The sequence below is a fragment of the Colletotrichum destructivum genome, chromosome 6 (genome assembly GCF_034447905.1).
Source record: "Colletotrichum destructivum chromosome 6, complete sequence".
NCBI lineage: Eukaryota > Fungi > Ascomycota > Sordariomycetes > Glomerellales > Glomerellaceae > Colletotrichum > Colletotrichum destructivum.
Genome location: NC_085901.1, coordinates 4,065,992 through 4,082,491, shown reverse-complemented (window position 1 = coordinate 4,082,491; position 16,500 = coordinate 4,065,992). Strand labels below are relative to the sequence as shown.

General features: G+C 55.6%; 3 protein-coding genes across 3 annotated transcripts; 2 read left to right on the top strand and 1 right to left on the bottom strand.

The window, feature by feature from the left end:
* The first annotated feature begins 350 nt into the window (after nucleotides 1–350).
* Nucleotides 351–3,891, top strand: CDEST_10450 (Putative hypothetical protein CHP02452). Its single transcript, XM_062926608.1, has 4 exons — nucleotides 351–2,070; nucleotides 2,196–2,329; nucleotides 2,394–2,511; nucleotides 2,588–3,891. Exons 1-4 carry the CDS (start codon nucleotides 1,875–1,877, stop codon nucleotides 3,181–3,183), a joined length of 1,044 nt encoding a protein of 347 aa, XP_062782659.1. The 5' UTR covers nucleotides 351–1,874; the 3' UTR covers nucleotides 3,184–3,891.
* A 4,175-nt stretch (nucleotides 3,892–8,066) lies between these two features.
* On the bottom strand, nucleotides 8,067–11,886 carry CDEST_10449 (Putative Zinc finger, Sec23/Sec24-type, sec23/Sec24, trunk domain, sec23/Sec24, helical). The gene is made up of 4 exons (XM_062926607.1): nucleotides 10,204–11,886; nucleotides 10,051–10,148; nucleotides 8,466–9,996; nucleotides 8,067–8,408 (listed from the first exon to the last, which is right to left on the bottom strand). Exons 1-4 carry the CDS (start codon nucleotides 11,536–11,538, stop codon nucleotides 8,322–8,324), a joined length of 3,051 nt encoding a protein of 1,016 aa, XP_062782658.1. The 5' UTR covers nucleotides 11,539–11,886; the 3' UTR covers nucleotides 8,067–8,321.
* Nucleotides 11,887–12,251: 365 nt separating this feature from the next.
* CDEST_10448 (Putative metallo-beta-lactamase, zn-dependent metallo-hydrolase, RNA specificity) lies at nucleotides 12,252–15,745 on the top strand. Its single transcript, XM_062926606.1, has 2 exons — nucleotides 12,252–12,644; nucleotides 12,700–15,745. The coding sequence occupies exons 1-2, from the start codon at nucleotides 12,499–12,501 to the stop codon at nucleotides 15,488–15,490; spliced, it is 2,937 nt and encodes a 978-aa protein (XP_062782657.1). The 5' UTR covers nucleotides 12,252–12,498; the 3' UTR covers nucleotides 15,491–15,745.
* The last annotated feature ends 755 nt before the right edge of the window (nucleotides 15,746–16,500 follow it).

The window sequence follows — 16,500 nt, the reverse complement described above, 5'->3', positions numbered from 1 at the left end:
TGACGGAGGATGACTGAGGCTTGGACCGGGGGGGGGGAGCTCAGAAAAAACGAAGGTGACCAATAGGAAGCTTCAATTGAACAGAGTGGATCGATGCCACGATCCCGGCAGTAGATGCACTTGTCTACCAGAATTAAAACAAGAGGCTTTTCAAGTGTCTCTACCCACTTCGTCTTACCTAAGGTAGGCTAGCACTATGTCGATACCCCACTGTTGATTAGATACTGTCTTATCCGAGATAAGAACAAACCCAGCATGCGGTACGTACCGTGGGCACTATCCTGTCTCTGCAGCGCGTTGCATCGCAGCGCATCGCATTGCATTCCCTTCACACCACAAAACATACTGTTCATCCCACGCCCTGAACGCCTTAGTCTCCAGCAGACACTCACCACCCGCCCGTGAGTGTTCCAATTCGCAAGTCGCGGTCCGGCTTGCTGTCGCAGGAACCCGGATCCGAGTCCAATTACTGCGGTTGCCTAGCTCCGCCCTTGGGACTTACTCCCGAGACACCCAAACACTGGCCACGGTTGACGCCTTCGGGATAATGCAGGTCGTCTTTGCTTCGCAATCCCAGGACATGGCTCTGGAAGACGGGTAGAGAAGCCTTTAGTCTCTCTTTCTTCCTTGCTTGATGCCCGCGCCGTCGCGCCCTCGAGTTGGATTGAGGCCGCCGGCTCAGCCCAGGCTTTTGCCGTCGATCGACTGGGCGACATGTTTCTCCGTGCATGTCGGCATGAGCTCGACTCAAATCACGGGAGAGCAAACGCGCAAACAGAGGAGGACGCCCTGGCCCGTTCCGCTCCGCCAACCGCATCTTTTGTCTCGTCAGTGTGGTCAGACAGACCTGTGGATGAGATGGATGCCCCATGCTTTTCTTCATCACGTCCAACCCCCTGGTAAATCGTCACCCCTTAGTGGGGGTCCAAGAACCATGATGCTGGGTTTTTTGCTTCTTCCATACCAAAACTTATTGCTTCTTATTGTAGGCACTGGACGGCCAGCCCGGGGCAAATCCTCAAGGCATGGCCAACCAACTGGCCTTCGCATCACACAAGCACTCTCTCTCTCTCTCTCTCTCTTCTCCCTCAACATCATTCCCTGCCTTGGCTCTCTGGCCCCGCCAACATGTCTTTCGGACCCCAGTCGAACGAACGAGACATCTCTGTGGCCTTGACCTCTGTCGCACTACCTGTCCCAACCCTCCTTCTTCCCCAGCTCGCAACGACGCTTCAGGTGGGATTTGGGCGACAGGAAGATCTCGTATAACTGCGGCAGATTGCAGTAGTATCTCGATCGGATTCCACCTACCAAGACCACGGGAAGCCTGACGTGACACGACCCGGGCTTCTGTATAAGCAAGACATGTTCTCATCACAACCACGGCGGCCAAACCCACACACCCTCTACGCGCCCTTCCTATACACTACCCTGGAAATGTCGCAGACTTGACTGAGATCCGACAAGTATTGGTTACACTCCCCTCAGTAACCCTTCACCGCTCTCGCTTCCTCGAGACCCGGACCGCTTCTCTTCACTCACTCACTGACTGAGAATCTGAGATGGACACCATGTCATTGTTTCTTTTCCCACCCGTCAGGCGCCGCACTGCGTCTACACGCCGCATTCTATCTTGACTGTTGACTTGCTCTTCGTTGCGAGGGATATACTTAAAGAGTTGCGAGAGACGCCCATGCTAATATCCTCCTCCCTGGTCCCCTACTCTCCCATGCCATTCATACACGCCATCACTTCTTCTTCTTCTTCTTCTTCTTCTTCTTCCCAATTCATCATAGGCACCTGCTCTGAATTCAGTCCCTTCCACGTGCTGTTTCTTGCATACCGTTGTCGGTGAACTCTGGACGAGCCCGCACATGATAATGCCTTCTTCAAAGCCTTTGAAGATCAAGCCCTCTGAGGTGGCTGCCGACACCAAGAAGAAACTCATCCCAGAGGTCAATAGACACTTCCGCGAAGAGTGGCCGCCGTACTCCGTTCTCTACTCTCAGCCGCTACTTCAGCTTCCTCTCAGCCGCCCGAGCTTTATCAGCTCAGATCTGCCCAAGTTCTGTAAGTGATACCTAGAGATTCATATATTGACACGCACACGTACACGCACACACACACTCGGAGAGAGAGAGAGAGAGATAGAGAGATGATTTATCAAGACGACAGCTAACAATAATCAATGTCAGACGTCGTTCACAGTGACCCTGTTGACTGTGCGCTTGGCTGGGCCCAGACTGAAGGCGTCCGTATCCCCTTCATCTGCGCCGCGAACGAGAAACGACCCGGAGGAGACTGGGAGACGGGCGTGGTTGGTTACGAGGTATGAGAAACAAGACTTTGTACCGGGTTAAGCTTTGACCGTTCCTGACTCCATCGTGCTGCAGGAGAGACTATGCCGCCGGAGCAATCTTTCAGCAACGCTCGCCACGCCCCATCCGGACGCTTACATGGCAACCAACTATCCGATCCCCATGGAAGGGGCTATCTACTCGCCCGATGTCGGTAAGCGCATATATATCTACACAGATAATCTTTCTGATTTGCCGACCATTTGTCAAAACTGACACGTTCTTAAAAGTCCGATTCCGACAGTTCCAAGACCGAATCGAGTCGCTCGATATGAAGGACTGGAGGTCGCTCCCCGTTATCTCCATGCCGCCGACGCGATGGCCGAAACTCACAGACCAGGGACGGAAATACTCCTTCTCGGAGGAGCGAGAGCTGGTGCGGAACAAGATGCGCGCGGCGTTACGGATTTGCGTCTTCAATGGCTACAACCACGTCGTTATCGGCGACTTTGGCCTCGGCAATGGCTACCGAAACCCGCCCAAGGAGTTGGCCGAGCTGTGGCGCGATGTCTTCCTCTACGACCCGGAGCTGAGGGGCCAGTTTCTCGCCGTCATGTTCGCCTTCGAGGACGACAGGCAGTGCACGGCCAAGTGCATCCTCGACGACATTGCTAAGAAGACCAAGGGCAGCAGCAGCAGCAGCAGCAGCTCGTCCAAGAGCAAGTCCAAGAGCTCGTCGTCGTCGTCGAGCTCGAGTGGCAGCTCCTCGAGCCACAAGAGTGACTTCCGAATCTTTAGCGAGATCTTTGCCGACAACGAGATCGCCAGAGTCCGCAGTCAGCCCGACCCGCGCTACGCATTTTCGGCCATTATGTCAGGCTCTTGACCGACACATGCAACTTGGAGGGCTGGTGGTTGTCTCAGCCACGGGTGCTCAGCATGAACCGGCGAGATCGGAGGGGTGGGGAGACGTACGTCAAGGCGGGCTGTGAAGCGGCATTTCACCCTTGGAGAAAAGTTGTGTGTCTCGCCGTACGACCTGTCATGTCGACGACATCTCTCGGTCACCAAGGAAGGGACGGGGGTATGTCTGTGTGTCTTGCAACACAGCTATGCCACACCACCACCAGACTTTCTCGACTCCCCTGTCCCTGGAACCCCGATTGGCTCACATCGACCGGGTAGGGAGGTACAATTCCTGCATTGTCTGATCAGCTTTTTTGACCTAGCGACCCGCACGCTCGTTTCTTCTTCTGCTCTCTTGGACACCCGGGGCTGAAAACCTGTCCTTGCAGGACGCGGATCTCCAGGGCACCTGATTTTTTTGTGGAGTTTTCTTCGATGTGTTGTTTGCTTTTCAACTCTTCAAAAGAGCATGAGACGGATTCTCGTGGCGGGTATTGTTTGCGGTCCCCTTGTGGCCAGCGGCGTTGGGAGCTGAAAGCATTGGTCTTGTTTGCCTTGGCTAGGGTAGGGGAATGGGACTCGAAAATCTACTTCTCGGGCGTTTCATTTTTTGTTGTTCTGGGCCTTGTTGTTCTAAATCATACTTCTCCCTCCGATTCCCAATCAAGATATAATATTCAAGAATGATGATGAACTTGTCTGCCCCCCCCCCCCCCCCCCCCCTCTTTTGGCCATGATTTTGAGCACGCAACAAGGGCAGCCGGATCAAGGGGTGCATGCGTGTGTATGTTTCTAGAGAGCAATAATCCCCTTGAGCTTTCATGCCATGATGCGTCTTGTACATCGGTCTGCCTAGCTCTTGTCCTGACATTTCCGATAGGTATGCATGTACGCCTAGGTTCTGGTATCTGTGGTCTCATAAGCGCAGCACAAGGCAGTATACAACATCACGACGCCGTCATTCCGAGCCGGCAGTCTCCACGTCTGGCCGTTGAGACTCGGAGCCCTCCGTCCTCTTGCCGAAATAGAAGAATCATGATGGCGACGGCAACTTGGGAGTCCGAGCTTTGGAATGGGCAAAGAAACATCTCGTCCGCCCGCGCCCCGTCGAATGAATTTCACGTCCGACTCGCTCATGCTTTTGCTGCAGGTGAGTCAAATGCATCATGTGTGCCTCTTAGGCACGTGCCGCAGCGTGGACTAGAGAAGGAGAAGAAGAAAAAGCAAGTATGCACTCGACTTGCTCTCGTCGATGACTCAAGTAACTCTCCGACTTTCAACTCAACCAAATCAACCTCCCCTTCCAAGGGAGAAGCAAGGTCCTTGTTCTACGCAAGCTCACTCTTTTTTCAGAAAGCCGGTAACAAGAGTAAGGCTGCCGGGGTGAATGTGATCTTCGTCAGGGTTACCGAGCATCCATTGGAAGGGGTATCGGAAGTTGGAAAACACGTCTTCCACCCATGGCTGTATTTGCTTTTTCCTTTTTTCCCTGGAGGACAGCCTGAATAACCTACCCCAAAGGCCCACAAACAAAGCTGCAGATGTCCTCATCATTACGGGGAGAGAGGGGGAAAAGGGGGGTTCACATAATTCAAATACCTTAGACTCATCCCATTCCCCTGTCTGCATGTTAGATCTTTCGACCGGGGGTGGGAGGGGACCAGCCTTTCGATTGCGGCCCCCCGATATTTCGGGTATCACAACGTGTCCTCCGCCGCCCTCCTTCACATACTCGATCTCCCTGGGTAGGCAACGAGCCCTTTTTTCTCCCGACAAACAGTACACGCCGCTCGGGTAGCCAACAGCTACGTTGGTCTGCCGAGGCGGGAGGCCGCGGTGGTGACCACGTCAGGATCAAGGCGAGTTTTCTTCTGTCATTTATCAGTCTCTCCACCCCTTCCAAATTACCCCCGAAAAAATAATAAAAAAAGGGCGGCATCTGTGATCTATTCTATGCCATCTTTGTACAACGTCCAATACGGCCGAGACACGGGCGCCTCATCTACGGCCTTTTAGTCGCGCGGGAAGACTGTTGCTCGAAGGGTTTGGATCATGGTTGCGACCTTTTCTTTTAAACCAACCCCCCTTTCCAAAGCCTCCCCCCCCCCCGAAGAAGCAAAACCGAACAACCTCCCGATCTCACGGCATCGCAACTTTTCCCCAAGGGACGCGGAGGATTACGGGGGACAGAAAGAGGAAATATCTTTCAAACACCCCTCTCTCACCCTCGCCTGAGATGACGCCACAACGACAGCCCCAACCATGCGGAGCCGCGGAGGCCACTTTGAGGTCATAGTCTCGGTCTTTTGCGCGCGTGTGTGCCCTTACATCGTCTCGATCCAACCACGCCCTTCGTCCGCGAAGCTGCAGGCCTCGGGCGTGGGATGCCTCCCTCCCTGCCCATTCCCCGATGTGGTCCATCTAACGAGAAAACGCTGCTCGATGGTCAGGGGTCGTGGGATGTGAAGATGTGTAAGGCATCCTCCCGCAAGGACCGTCCCTTTTGGGATGGCATACATGGTATACCTGTAAACCACGAGAGCTGTGACTTGCACTCGTCCTTGAGTGTATGGCGACGGTACAGGGGGGTGCAGCTCAATCCTTGGCCGATTCGGCAACCAGGCTGGGAGCGCTACTTTCTTTAGCCTCCCTTCCCCGTCCGCTTGAGGAGCCTTTACCCTCCCGGGCCAGCCAAATAGCCGGCGCATCGTCGTCATGCATCTTTGAGGAACGGCGCGGGTGGGACGAACGTGCATCCGGTGTCTTCTGTAGGGGCGCCAGCAACCCAATCGACTGACTGCTGCATGCGAGCCATGATCGAAGGTACATACAAGACTTAGGACGAACCCTAGAGCGGGGGAGCGGGGGACTTTGTCCTGAATGAGGTCTCCCAGCAGAAACGCGACATCTCGCCCGCACTCAACTCTGGACTAGGAATCAGTCGGCCATCGTCATCATCATTTCATCGCCATAGACGATAGGATGAAAAGGAGTGCGTGTCGTTCGCTGCGAGACGGCGTGTCCGTAACGCACCGAGCCGCGGATGCTTCCTCATGTGGTATATCGAGGCGCCCCAAGACCCAGCAAGGCGTATCCCGGATGGAGATCCCGCCCTACGCTGCGACGGAGGAGGGAGCAGGGGGTCCCCGAGGCCCTTGAGACATGGATCCATGTAAGCCTCGAAAAAGAGCGAGGGAGAGGAGACCGAGATGCATAGCCAAGGGGACATATCTCTTGAGGTCGCGCGGGTACAGTATATAGAGGAAAACGCGGTTAAAAACACAGCATAAGTGCTACGCCTAGCACTGAAAACGGAATATGGTTTCCGTGGTAAATGAGAAACGCAGTCTTGCTGCTGGAGGGAGAAGAGACGATGGGAAAGGTGTGTGCCTCTCGCACAACACGAAAGAAAAAGCAGCTTGCAGCGATCTCCATCAGGGATCTTGTAGATAGAGCCTGCGCAGATCCGATTCCTACACCCCGCTTCATTCCCAATATATCTCATCTGCACCCCTGGGCTATCTTCTCTTAGTTTGATACTGCACCCAAGGCCCGATGGGGAGTGGCTGCCTAACCCCGGCCGATTCTATCCACACCATATTGTCACTGTTCAGATCATGCACAACAACGCAACCCGATCATCGAGGTACGGGATCATATTCAAGGTGAAGAGGGAGTGGGAGGACACACACAAACATACACACACACACACACACGGATGTCTGCATGTTTCACCATCCCAGACACCGTCGACGACCATTAGTTCGCTCCCTCCCCCCTCGCCCCTTCGCCACGGTACCAACACTTGGAGAAATCACGGGTACGGACAGGAATCACGGCAGAAAGCCCAAACATTCAAGAAGAGAGATAGATAGGGCAAGAGGAAGGCTTCTTCGCTAAGCCCAAACGGTCTCTACGTACTCGGATGGGATGGGATGTCTTACCCCGAGAGCACAACCGACAAGTCATATGTCGTAATCCGCAGCCGTCCGCTCACAACGTCGTGGGGAGGGGTGTTTGGAAAGTAAAAGACGATATGCTGCCACTGCTCATTCCTTACCGTGTTGTTTCCCCTTCCGGAGCTTGTCTAACCCCCCTCACCCCTTTGCTGCTGATGGGCGGGGCCGGGTTCGAGAAGCTGTCACATCTCACTTCTACGTCTCCAATTACTCAAGAGCTGGTATTTTTTGTCGGTCCGTGAGGGATCATATATGAGTGAGAACGGACAGGCGCCTGCCCCTTGTTGGGCTGGAAGGAAACGATGTCTTGCAGTGAGCTTCAGGAACTCTTGGGACGCGGGCACGCAGGGGAGAATGACACTGCCGGTCGCTGCCCAGGCAACAAGAAGCGGTATTGACGGGCTCTTACGTGTCTTGGTACGGGTTGGACTTCCCGATAAGGACTCTCTGAGGACTGGCAGTGCCCGGGCGGAAGTGAGACTAGCAGACTGAGATACGCGTAGCGACACAATGCACATAGTTTGCCAGCGAAAGGCCACTTCCGGCTCCGATCATGACTCTCATATTCGTCGACCAGCAACCCGAAGCATCGCCGCTCATTGCTCCTCCTACCACCACAATATTCAGGACAGTGCTACGCGGGTTTCTTCGCGTCCTTCGAGAGGAATGGAGCCTGTGCATGTTGCTTTTTGCCCCATCGTCTTTATTTGCTCAAGTCGCCATTGATGACACACGGGACCCAGTTACTCACTGAAACGAGAGTGCGAGAAGGTTATGGGCATCATGGACGCGGAAAGCCCGCCGAGCTGGTCTGTTAGGACGTGTTCATCTCCAGCATATATCACAGTTCCTTCGGGGGGGAAGGAGCCAAGCACGACAGTCAATCCTTTCATCATCAGTAACCTACCTGTCTGTCACTACAGTGGAATGTGCTGGAGAGCCTGTGGTACTGGCGTATATGTTTGACTCAGAATGGTCAAGAGGCTCTGCTAGAGAGGTGCCCGTTCATGTTTGATTGCTTTTTTTTTCTTTTCCATTGATTCGATTCCATCCCCCGACACCCAATGTATATGCAGTTCTGACAACGCTCAAAACATTCAAAGTTGACTCACACACCATATCCACCCTCCTCCCAGGCAAGGGCCGCTTGCCCCACGCCTTACCAGTAGTTAGGTCTCAGGCCGGCGAAGCCTGCTAGCGCGTTGGCGTCCGTTAACGGGTCGTCTCTCTTTCTCTGTCCGGACAGCTGCGATGGTTGGTTAATAACAAAGACACTAAACATGGATGGGGGATGGGGTCGTACTTCGAGCTGGACGCTCCTGTGGAGGTGCACAAGCCAGTCGACGTAGCTCTGCGCCTCGTTGTTCCTGTCCTCGACGAGCATGCGCGCGAACTCGTACTCGGCGCCGTCGATGCCCTGTCTCGCGAGCTGGATGCCCAGCCCCTTGGACCCGCGCATCGTCTTGAGGAACTCGATGATGTTGCGCACCTGCGCGTTGAGGTGCGTCTGGAGAATGGGCAGCGAAGACGTGTACGCGTCGAGGCTCTGCAACGTCGTTTTATCTTCGCCAAACAGGTCGGCGATAAGGTTCGGCGATGTCTGCGCGTGGAACCACATAAGACACTGCTGGCCGTTATCGACGAGGTACACACCGCCGGGCTCGACGCGAGAGAAGGACGTGCGGATCGCGGGCGGCACCCGGAGGTGGCCCGACTCATCGGGAAACCCGTCTTCCGGCGCGAGGTTGTGCAGCGGGATCATGCGTGGGTAGAGGTACAGGCTCAGCTCTTTGGCGCCCATGGACCGGATCATGCGCATCTCGTGCACTCTGCGGTCGGAGCTCTCGTTACCGCCCTTGAAGGCGCGGCACTTGAGAAGACCAAGCATATACATGGAGAACTCCTTCAGTTTCTCGGGCATGACCAGCTGGCCGTCTGGTTGGGCCGACGTCAGGAAGTTCTTGCGGTACGCCGACAGGATGTCGATCGTCCGCTCCGTCAAGTGGTTACGGACGTCCTTTAGCGACGCAGAGGTCGTCGCCAGTTTTGTGCTCGCCTCCTTGGCCAGGATCGTGAAGACGGCATCTTGGTCGATGAACTTGACACTGTCTCTCGGGTTGTCGCAGACGCTGGCGATGACGTTGGAGCAGCGCACTCTGCGCTGGCCAGAGGCTGTGGTGTACAGCAATGCCGACTGGAAATGGGCGTCGAGTTTCGAGTCCAGCTTGCCGTCGTAGGAAAAGGTCACGCCCATGGCTTTGTCGGCGTCAATAACTCCGATCTCAAGGTCGGCGCCAAACGTGTGGTGTATGAAGTTGCCATGGTAGCCGTTAATCTGCAGGCCGTTGGAGCAGCGGACCTTCATCAGCGCCTGGAAACCAGTCTCGCGCGTAACCGCGTGCTTGATTTCCATCGATAGCTTCGTGTTGTCGCGCGCACCGATGAAGTTAGGGTAGTAAAACGTCTCGCCGCCAGTCGACGCTGCAACGTGGCCGACGGTAGCAATATCCAGATAGCCGCCAGACGGCGAGGCAAGGAAGAAGTCGGCACCAATACCACTGGCCACCATCTTCTCCGCCAGCTTCTTCCACGCCGGGTGCTCCGTGGAGAAGAGCTTCTTGTCAATCTCGCCTCCCGGGTGCTTACCATCGTCCCGAAGGAAGAGGCGGCCAGGGCCCCAAGTAGGCAGCGCAGCTAGAGAGCAAACAATCTTACCTCCTGTCTTCTCCAACGCGGCGACGGCAGAGTTGAGAGTAGCAAGGAGGGCCGGTTCGGGGTTCTTGATGTTGGAGAACATTGTGGGCAGCATAGTGAGTAGTGATGTGATGACGTCCCTGGAGCGCATGTCAGTCAGTATGTCATCTGCCATTTGTCGAGTGCGGTCTTACTTGGACTCGTAAGGGTCGACGAAGAGGCCGTCACTCAGGGGCACGAAAGGGTCTTCTAGATCAGGCATGATCATCATCTGTGCCTGGTCCAGAGCGGGCTGCGTCTGTCAGTTAGTCCACGCTCCTCTACAGCCATGATGAACAACAACTCACGTTAACGTTGTAGAAGTGAATGTCCTTGTCGTAGGTTACGAAGCCGACCTTGGCACCAGGAGGTATCCTCCGCTTGGGCTCGCCGTCCTCATCCCTCTCGGCATCTTCACCGCCATACAGGGCGGCAACGATGCCCTCACAGAAAGACTCGATGAAACCCTTGTTGAAGGACTCCTGGGTGACATCAATTACAAACAGCCAGCGCAGGCCGGTGGGCTCTTTCGTCCAGTACTCCTTGGGCACGACGAACTCAACAGTGCCCCTGGTCAGCTCTGGCCGCTGATCACGGTCCACTCTGACACCTTGGGGAGTGAGTGCGGAGAAGTATTCGGACGGGGTATCATTGGGGTAGGTGCACAGGTTGCAAACAAACTTGTTGCCGCCGGACCGGAACATCATGAAGGGGTTGATGTAAGCTCTGCAGCGGCGACATCTCGGGGGACCAGAGTCGCCAAAGTCAAGAACCGGAATTTCGAGCTCGCCGGGCTGCAGGGGAGCCATGGGCTGCAACAAGAGACCCATGGGAAGGCCGGTCAGAGCCAGGCCCTCAGCATTGGACGGGATGCTGTTCAGCGTCAGCCGCGCGAACTTGGGCGAGGCGTTGCCCTGGTCGAAGGCAACGTATGACACCGTCGCAGGAGGGGGCAGGTGCTTCTCAAAGGTAGGATAGACGTTAGAAAAGTAGTGCTGTTGCAGGGCGTCACGGGAGAGCGGCACGCTAGGCAGGTCATCGAGGGACAGCTTCTGATGGCCGGAGGTCTGGACCACTGCCGGCGGTCCAGCCGAGTCGGAGCCGTTTCGGGTAGCGAATTCGGCGGGAGACGCGGGGATACCGGGTGTGAATGTTTGGCCGGCAGCGACAGGGAACTGATTCATCTGGGCGAACTGGGCCTGCGAGGGATCATTCAGGAAAGCGGTGGCATTCGTACCGGCCGGGGGGATGCCGTTGAAGGCCTGCGAGGAGCCTGTCGCCTCGACTTGGTGGTATGCGTGGCGGTCCTTCTTCTTCCTTCTGGCCGTACCTTGGCCGTCGCCGAGCGACATGCCTCCCATTTGCGCCGCTAAGCTGTCCTGTGACTGGAAACCCGGGCTCTGCGCGTATTCCTGGCCCGGAGCACCATAGGGCTGACCCTGAGGCGGCACTGAACCAGGCTGACCACCATAGTATTGTTGTTGTCCAGGGGGTGGAGGGCTGCCGTAGGCTGCTCCCTGTTGATACTGTTGCCCTGCGATGGGAGGGGAGAACTGGGGAGGTGCGGGTTGTGTCGATCGATTCGGGTTGGAGGGGTCCTGCTCGCCCTGGCCCAGCTGATGATACATGCTGAAGTCGGACATGTTTGCAGATTTCGTTTATGGCGACCGGAGGAATTTGAAGATAAGATGCGGGATCTAAGACTCGTCCGTTCTCGAATGGTCGGGAGGAAAGAAGAGGCTCGAATTGTAATGGGAGTAGCTTGCGAGATGAGGTCAAAGAGACAGACAGGTGGCTGTAGCTCTTGTGCGCCGTTGGCTATGAAGAGGGGAAATCGCAGGGAAATTCGTCGTCATGCGCGCACGCAATTAAGAGTGCGCCATTCTCTGGAATAGGCGAGGTCTGAAGAAGTTTTGTGGCAGCAGTTTTCGACGACAAGCCGAACTTGATCGAGAGCAACAGCTTGGAATTGTGTCCCCTTTCGAACAGAACACCACCGGCCGAACCTACGAATCGACAGGGATCTGGCCCAAATTGAACACGATAACTTTCCGATATGTTTTTCCAGGCCCGATATTCGTTCCGTACCTAGCCAATCCGGAAGCTTCCCCCACTTCAATAGCTGGCCCGTTGGATCCAACGGAGCCGTAGCTGTACCCACTTCCTGCAAGAAAATGGAGCATTGGCCATTTCGGGATCGGGACAATGCCACCGCCGCTCCGAGGTCATCGCCGCCAGCCATGTGAAGGAGCGCCCCACATCCGGATGACGGACCTTCCAGTTCCTGGAGCTTCAGCTGGCCCCTGCGCTTCTGTTGTTGGCCTGCTGCATCTTTGCGGTACGTACCTATTTGTCCGTTCTCCTAGTGCATCCAGTATCCTGGACTTTGGGAACTGGATTCTTTTACGCGACAATCCGAACCTCCAAGCCTAACATCACCCTCCCCAATACCGACCGACGACGCCCCTTGATCTGCACTGCGCCTGCGCCATGGTCATCGCCCACACCGCTGGATCGTGAAGCGAATTTGGTTCCGAAATAAGTTCAAGGAGGTCGACTCTTGGACGACTATGCATCGCGGCTCTGCTGCATAGACCCCAAGCATGTTTACCTTCTGCCCTCTGCAGGGCGCTCTGTCCGAGTCGGCGGCGTCACAGTCGATCCTCGAGCTCGATGGAGGCGTCAAGATACTCATAGATCTCGGGTGGGACGAGTCCTTTGACGTCGAGAAGCTCCAGGAGCTTGAAAAGTAGCCGCCCTCACCCCCCAACCTATACACTTCCTAAAGACTGACTCTCGCGCAGACAGGTCCCGACACTGTCACTCATCCTCTTGACGCACGCCACAGCATCGCATTTGGCCGCCTTCGCCCATTGCTGCAAGAACTTTCCCTTGTTCACGCGAATCCCCGTCTACGCGACGCGACCCGTCATCGACTTGGGCCGTACTTTGACCCAAGATCTCTATGCCTCGACTCCTCTAGCCGCAACCAAGATACCCCACGGTTCTCTAAACGAAGCCGCCTATTCCTTTTCTCAACAACCCACGGCAGACAGCGATTTTCTGCTCCAAGCACCGAGCCCCGAAGAAATCACCCGGTACTTTTCTCTCATCCAGCCCCTCAAATACTCGCAGCCACACGAGCCTCTCCCGTCACCCTTCTCTCCGCCGCTCAATGGACTCATGATCACGGCCTACAACGCGGGCCACAGTCTCGGAGGAACGATATGGCACATCCAGCACGGCCTTGAGTCGATTGTCTACGCCGTCGACTGGAACCAGGCCAAGGAAAACGTGTTTGCTGGAGCAGCTTGGTTAGGCGGTGCGGGAGGCGGCGGCGCCGAAGTCATCGAACAACTGCGCAAACCGACTGCGCTCGTCTGCAGTAGTCGAGGTGCAGAGAAGGTAGCCCAGGCTGGTGGTCGTGCGAAACGTGATGAACAGCTGGTCGACATGATCAAGACGTGCGTTAGCCGAGGCGGTACTGCCCTTGTCCCGGTAGACTCAAGCGCACGCGTTCTGGAAATTGCATATCTGCTCGAGCATGCTTGGAGAGTAGACTCGGAATCGGACAACAGCAGTCTGAAATCAGCCAAGCTTTACCTGGCCGGACGGAACATGTCGAGCACCCTGCGGTATGCACGAAGCATGCTGGAATGGATGGACGATAACATCGTGCGTGAATTCGAGTCGGTTGCGGATGGGCAGCGTAGAACGAACGGCGCAGAAGCCAAGAGCAAAGAAGGGGTGCCGTTCGACTTTAGATATCTAAAGTTGATAGAGCGTCGAGCCCAGATCGAGAAGCTACTCTCCGGGTCCGGCGATAATGTCCAGGCGGAGGGCAGAGTCATTCTCGCCAGCGACGACACTCTAGAGTGGGGTTTCTCGAAAGACTTGATTCGTGGGCTCGCGAAGGATTCCAGGAACCTGGTCATCTTGACGGACAAGCCGGCGAAGTCACGCGCTGAACAGCCTTCAATAGCGAGAACGCTGTGGGATTGGTGGACTGAGCGCCGAGATGGCGTTTCAGTTGAACAGTCTAGCAATGGTAATAGCATCGAGCTGGTGTATGGTGGTGGAAGAGAGCTTGAGGTTCAAGAGGCCAAGAGACAGGCCCTGGAGGGAGATGAGCTCAACGTTTACCAGCAGTGGCTTGCCACACAACGCCAGCTCCAGGCTACATTACAGAGTGGCGGCGGCGCATCATTGCAAGCGCCTGCAGACGCTGCTGATGACGTCTCCTCGGAGTCCTCCTCCGATTCGGGCGAATCCGACAACGAACGGCAGGGCAAAGCCCTTAACATCTCCACGACCATGGGCCAAGCGACGCGCAAGAAGGTCGTTCTGACTGACGAAGACCTTGGTATCAATATTCTTACCAAGAAGCGAGGCGCGTATGACTTTGATGTCAGGGGCAAGAAAGGACGCGAGAAGTCCTTCCCTCTCGTCATGCGTAGGAGACGCGACGACCAGTTTGGAGACGTTATCCGGCCCGAAGACTACTTGCGAGCCGAAGAAAAGGAGGAGGCGCAGGAAAACGTCGAACTGCGAGGAGACGGCGACGAGGATCGACTCGGCAAGAAGCGCAAATGGGACGATGGAAACAACAGGGCGTCAAACAAGCGCCAGAACAACCGGGCAGCCTCCGCAGACGACCTGGACGCCAACGCTGCGGGTGATGACATGACGGACGAGCTTGACGACGTGGAGGACACGGTCGAGGAGGAGATACAGGGCCCGTCCAAGTTGTTGGTATCAAGAGAAAAGGTCATGGTCAACCTTCGCATTGGGTTTGTCGACTTCAGCGGACTGCACGACAAGAGGAGTCTGAACATGCTCATCCCGTTGATCCAGCCAAGGAAGCTCATCTTGGTGGGCGGCACGCCGGACGAGACGACGGCGCTCGCGGCGGACTGCAAAAAGCTCCTGGCACAGCACACGGGAGCCTCCGAGGAGAGCGGAATCGATGTGTACACGCCTGCCATGGGCACTTGGGTGGATGCCAGCGTTGATACGAACGCCTGGGTGGTCAAGCTGGCCGACAACCTCGTCAAGAAGCTCAAGTGGCAGAATGTCCGCGGGCTGGGTGTCGTGACGGTCACGGGTCAGCTCATTGCGGAGGCCTTGGCCAAGGATAAGCTCCCAGAAAAGGACGACGGGGCCAACAAAAGGCAGAAGACGGAGACGGAAGACGTCGACGTCGACGCCGACGAGGCTGTCAAGGATGAGCACCAGGAGACGCAGGTCGAAAAGGCAGAGGAGGCAGAGGAGATTGAGGTGGTCCCGACGCTGGACCTCTTGCCCTCCAACATGGCGTCGGCGGTTCGTTCCGTGGCCCAGCCGCTCCACGTGGGCGACCTGAGGCTCACGGACCTTCGGCGGGCGATGCAGTCGGCGGGCTATACGGCCGAGTTCCGTGGCGAAGGTACACTGGTCATCAACGGCGCGGTGGCGGTACGCAAAACGAGCACGGGCAAGGTGGAGGTGGAAAGCGTGGGTATCGCGGACGCGGCGACAATGATGCAGCACCGCAGTACCTTCTATGAGGTCAAGCGGATGATTTACGATGGCCTGGCCGTGGTGGCCGGGGCATAAGGGGATAAAGGAATGCGTTCACGCGGGTTTTGTCCTAGCAGCCCTCCCGTCCAGTGGTTGGACATGTACTTATGTTTTGTAGCATTAAGATGGCTTGTCTGCGATGAGACGTCCTAGACAGGTTCAGATGGTCTGCGATGGAACTCGAGAGTCTGATCTCAAGACTCTTTGGTGCCTGTGAAGCGATGTCTCGAGCACTATAGTAGTTTGCATGGAATCGATGAGATGAACTTAATACTACACGGCATGAGCTCCCAATGCGAGAGCATGACATCTGGTGACAGGTGCAGTGGTTTCGGACGCTGCGCATGAGAAGCATGCTGTCCCCTCGCAGGAAAGATCTCCGTGCGACCGCATGTGAAAGGCAAAAAGAGAAGAAGAAAAAACAAGTGCGCATATGGGACGTCCGGGAATCTCTTGCCTGTTCATGGAAATCGTCTGGTGTTGTTGCTACGTCCGATCATGGAACACCGCTGGTCCCGAAGTGCAGGGGCCAAAGGAAACAAGATTGTTAAGTTCGCCTCTTGGGTCTCACTGGGGAGTGTGTTTGAGTTGTTGAAGGTTTATGTCCGTTTGGTTTTGGGCTGGATTGTCGCAAAGCAGACCTTGGCAAGGCATCGAGGTGACGATGCATGTAGAGATGGATGATTTGGGTCTACAGAGTAGGAGCAAAGGCATGCTGATGTTTTGGAGGCCCCCTCGTCGAGCCCCATGTTTCCGAGGCCGCCGATATTGCGAACGACGAGCTTGAGCCTCGTGTTGGTGAGATGACCTGCGAACCTTGGGAGCACGCCCTTTGGAACCCGTCTTTACGAGGGTGAGATCGGCTGTTCTATTGACTGAACAACCTCAAGGAATTACGAGATGATGCAATTACGGAGAGGGTCTCGGATTTTCATTTCCAAAGGAAACTTATTCACAAAGGCCCAAGGCAAGGGTTTTTTTTTAAGGTTAACTCGGGACGAGAACGATGTTTTAGATAATCTCATGTAAAAAAATAAAACAATAAA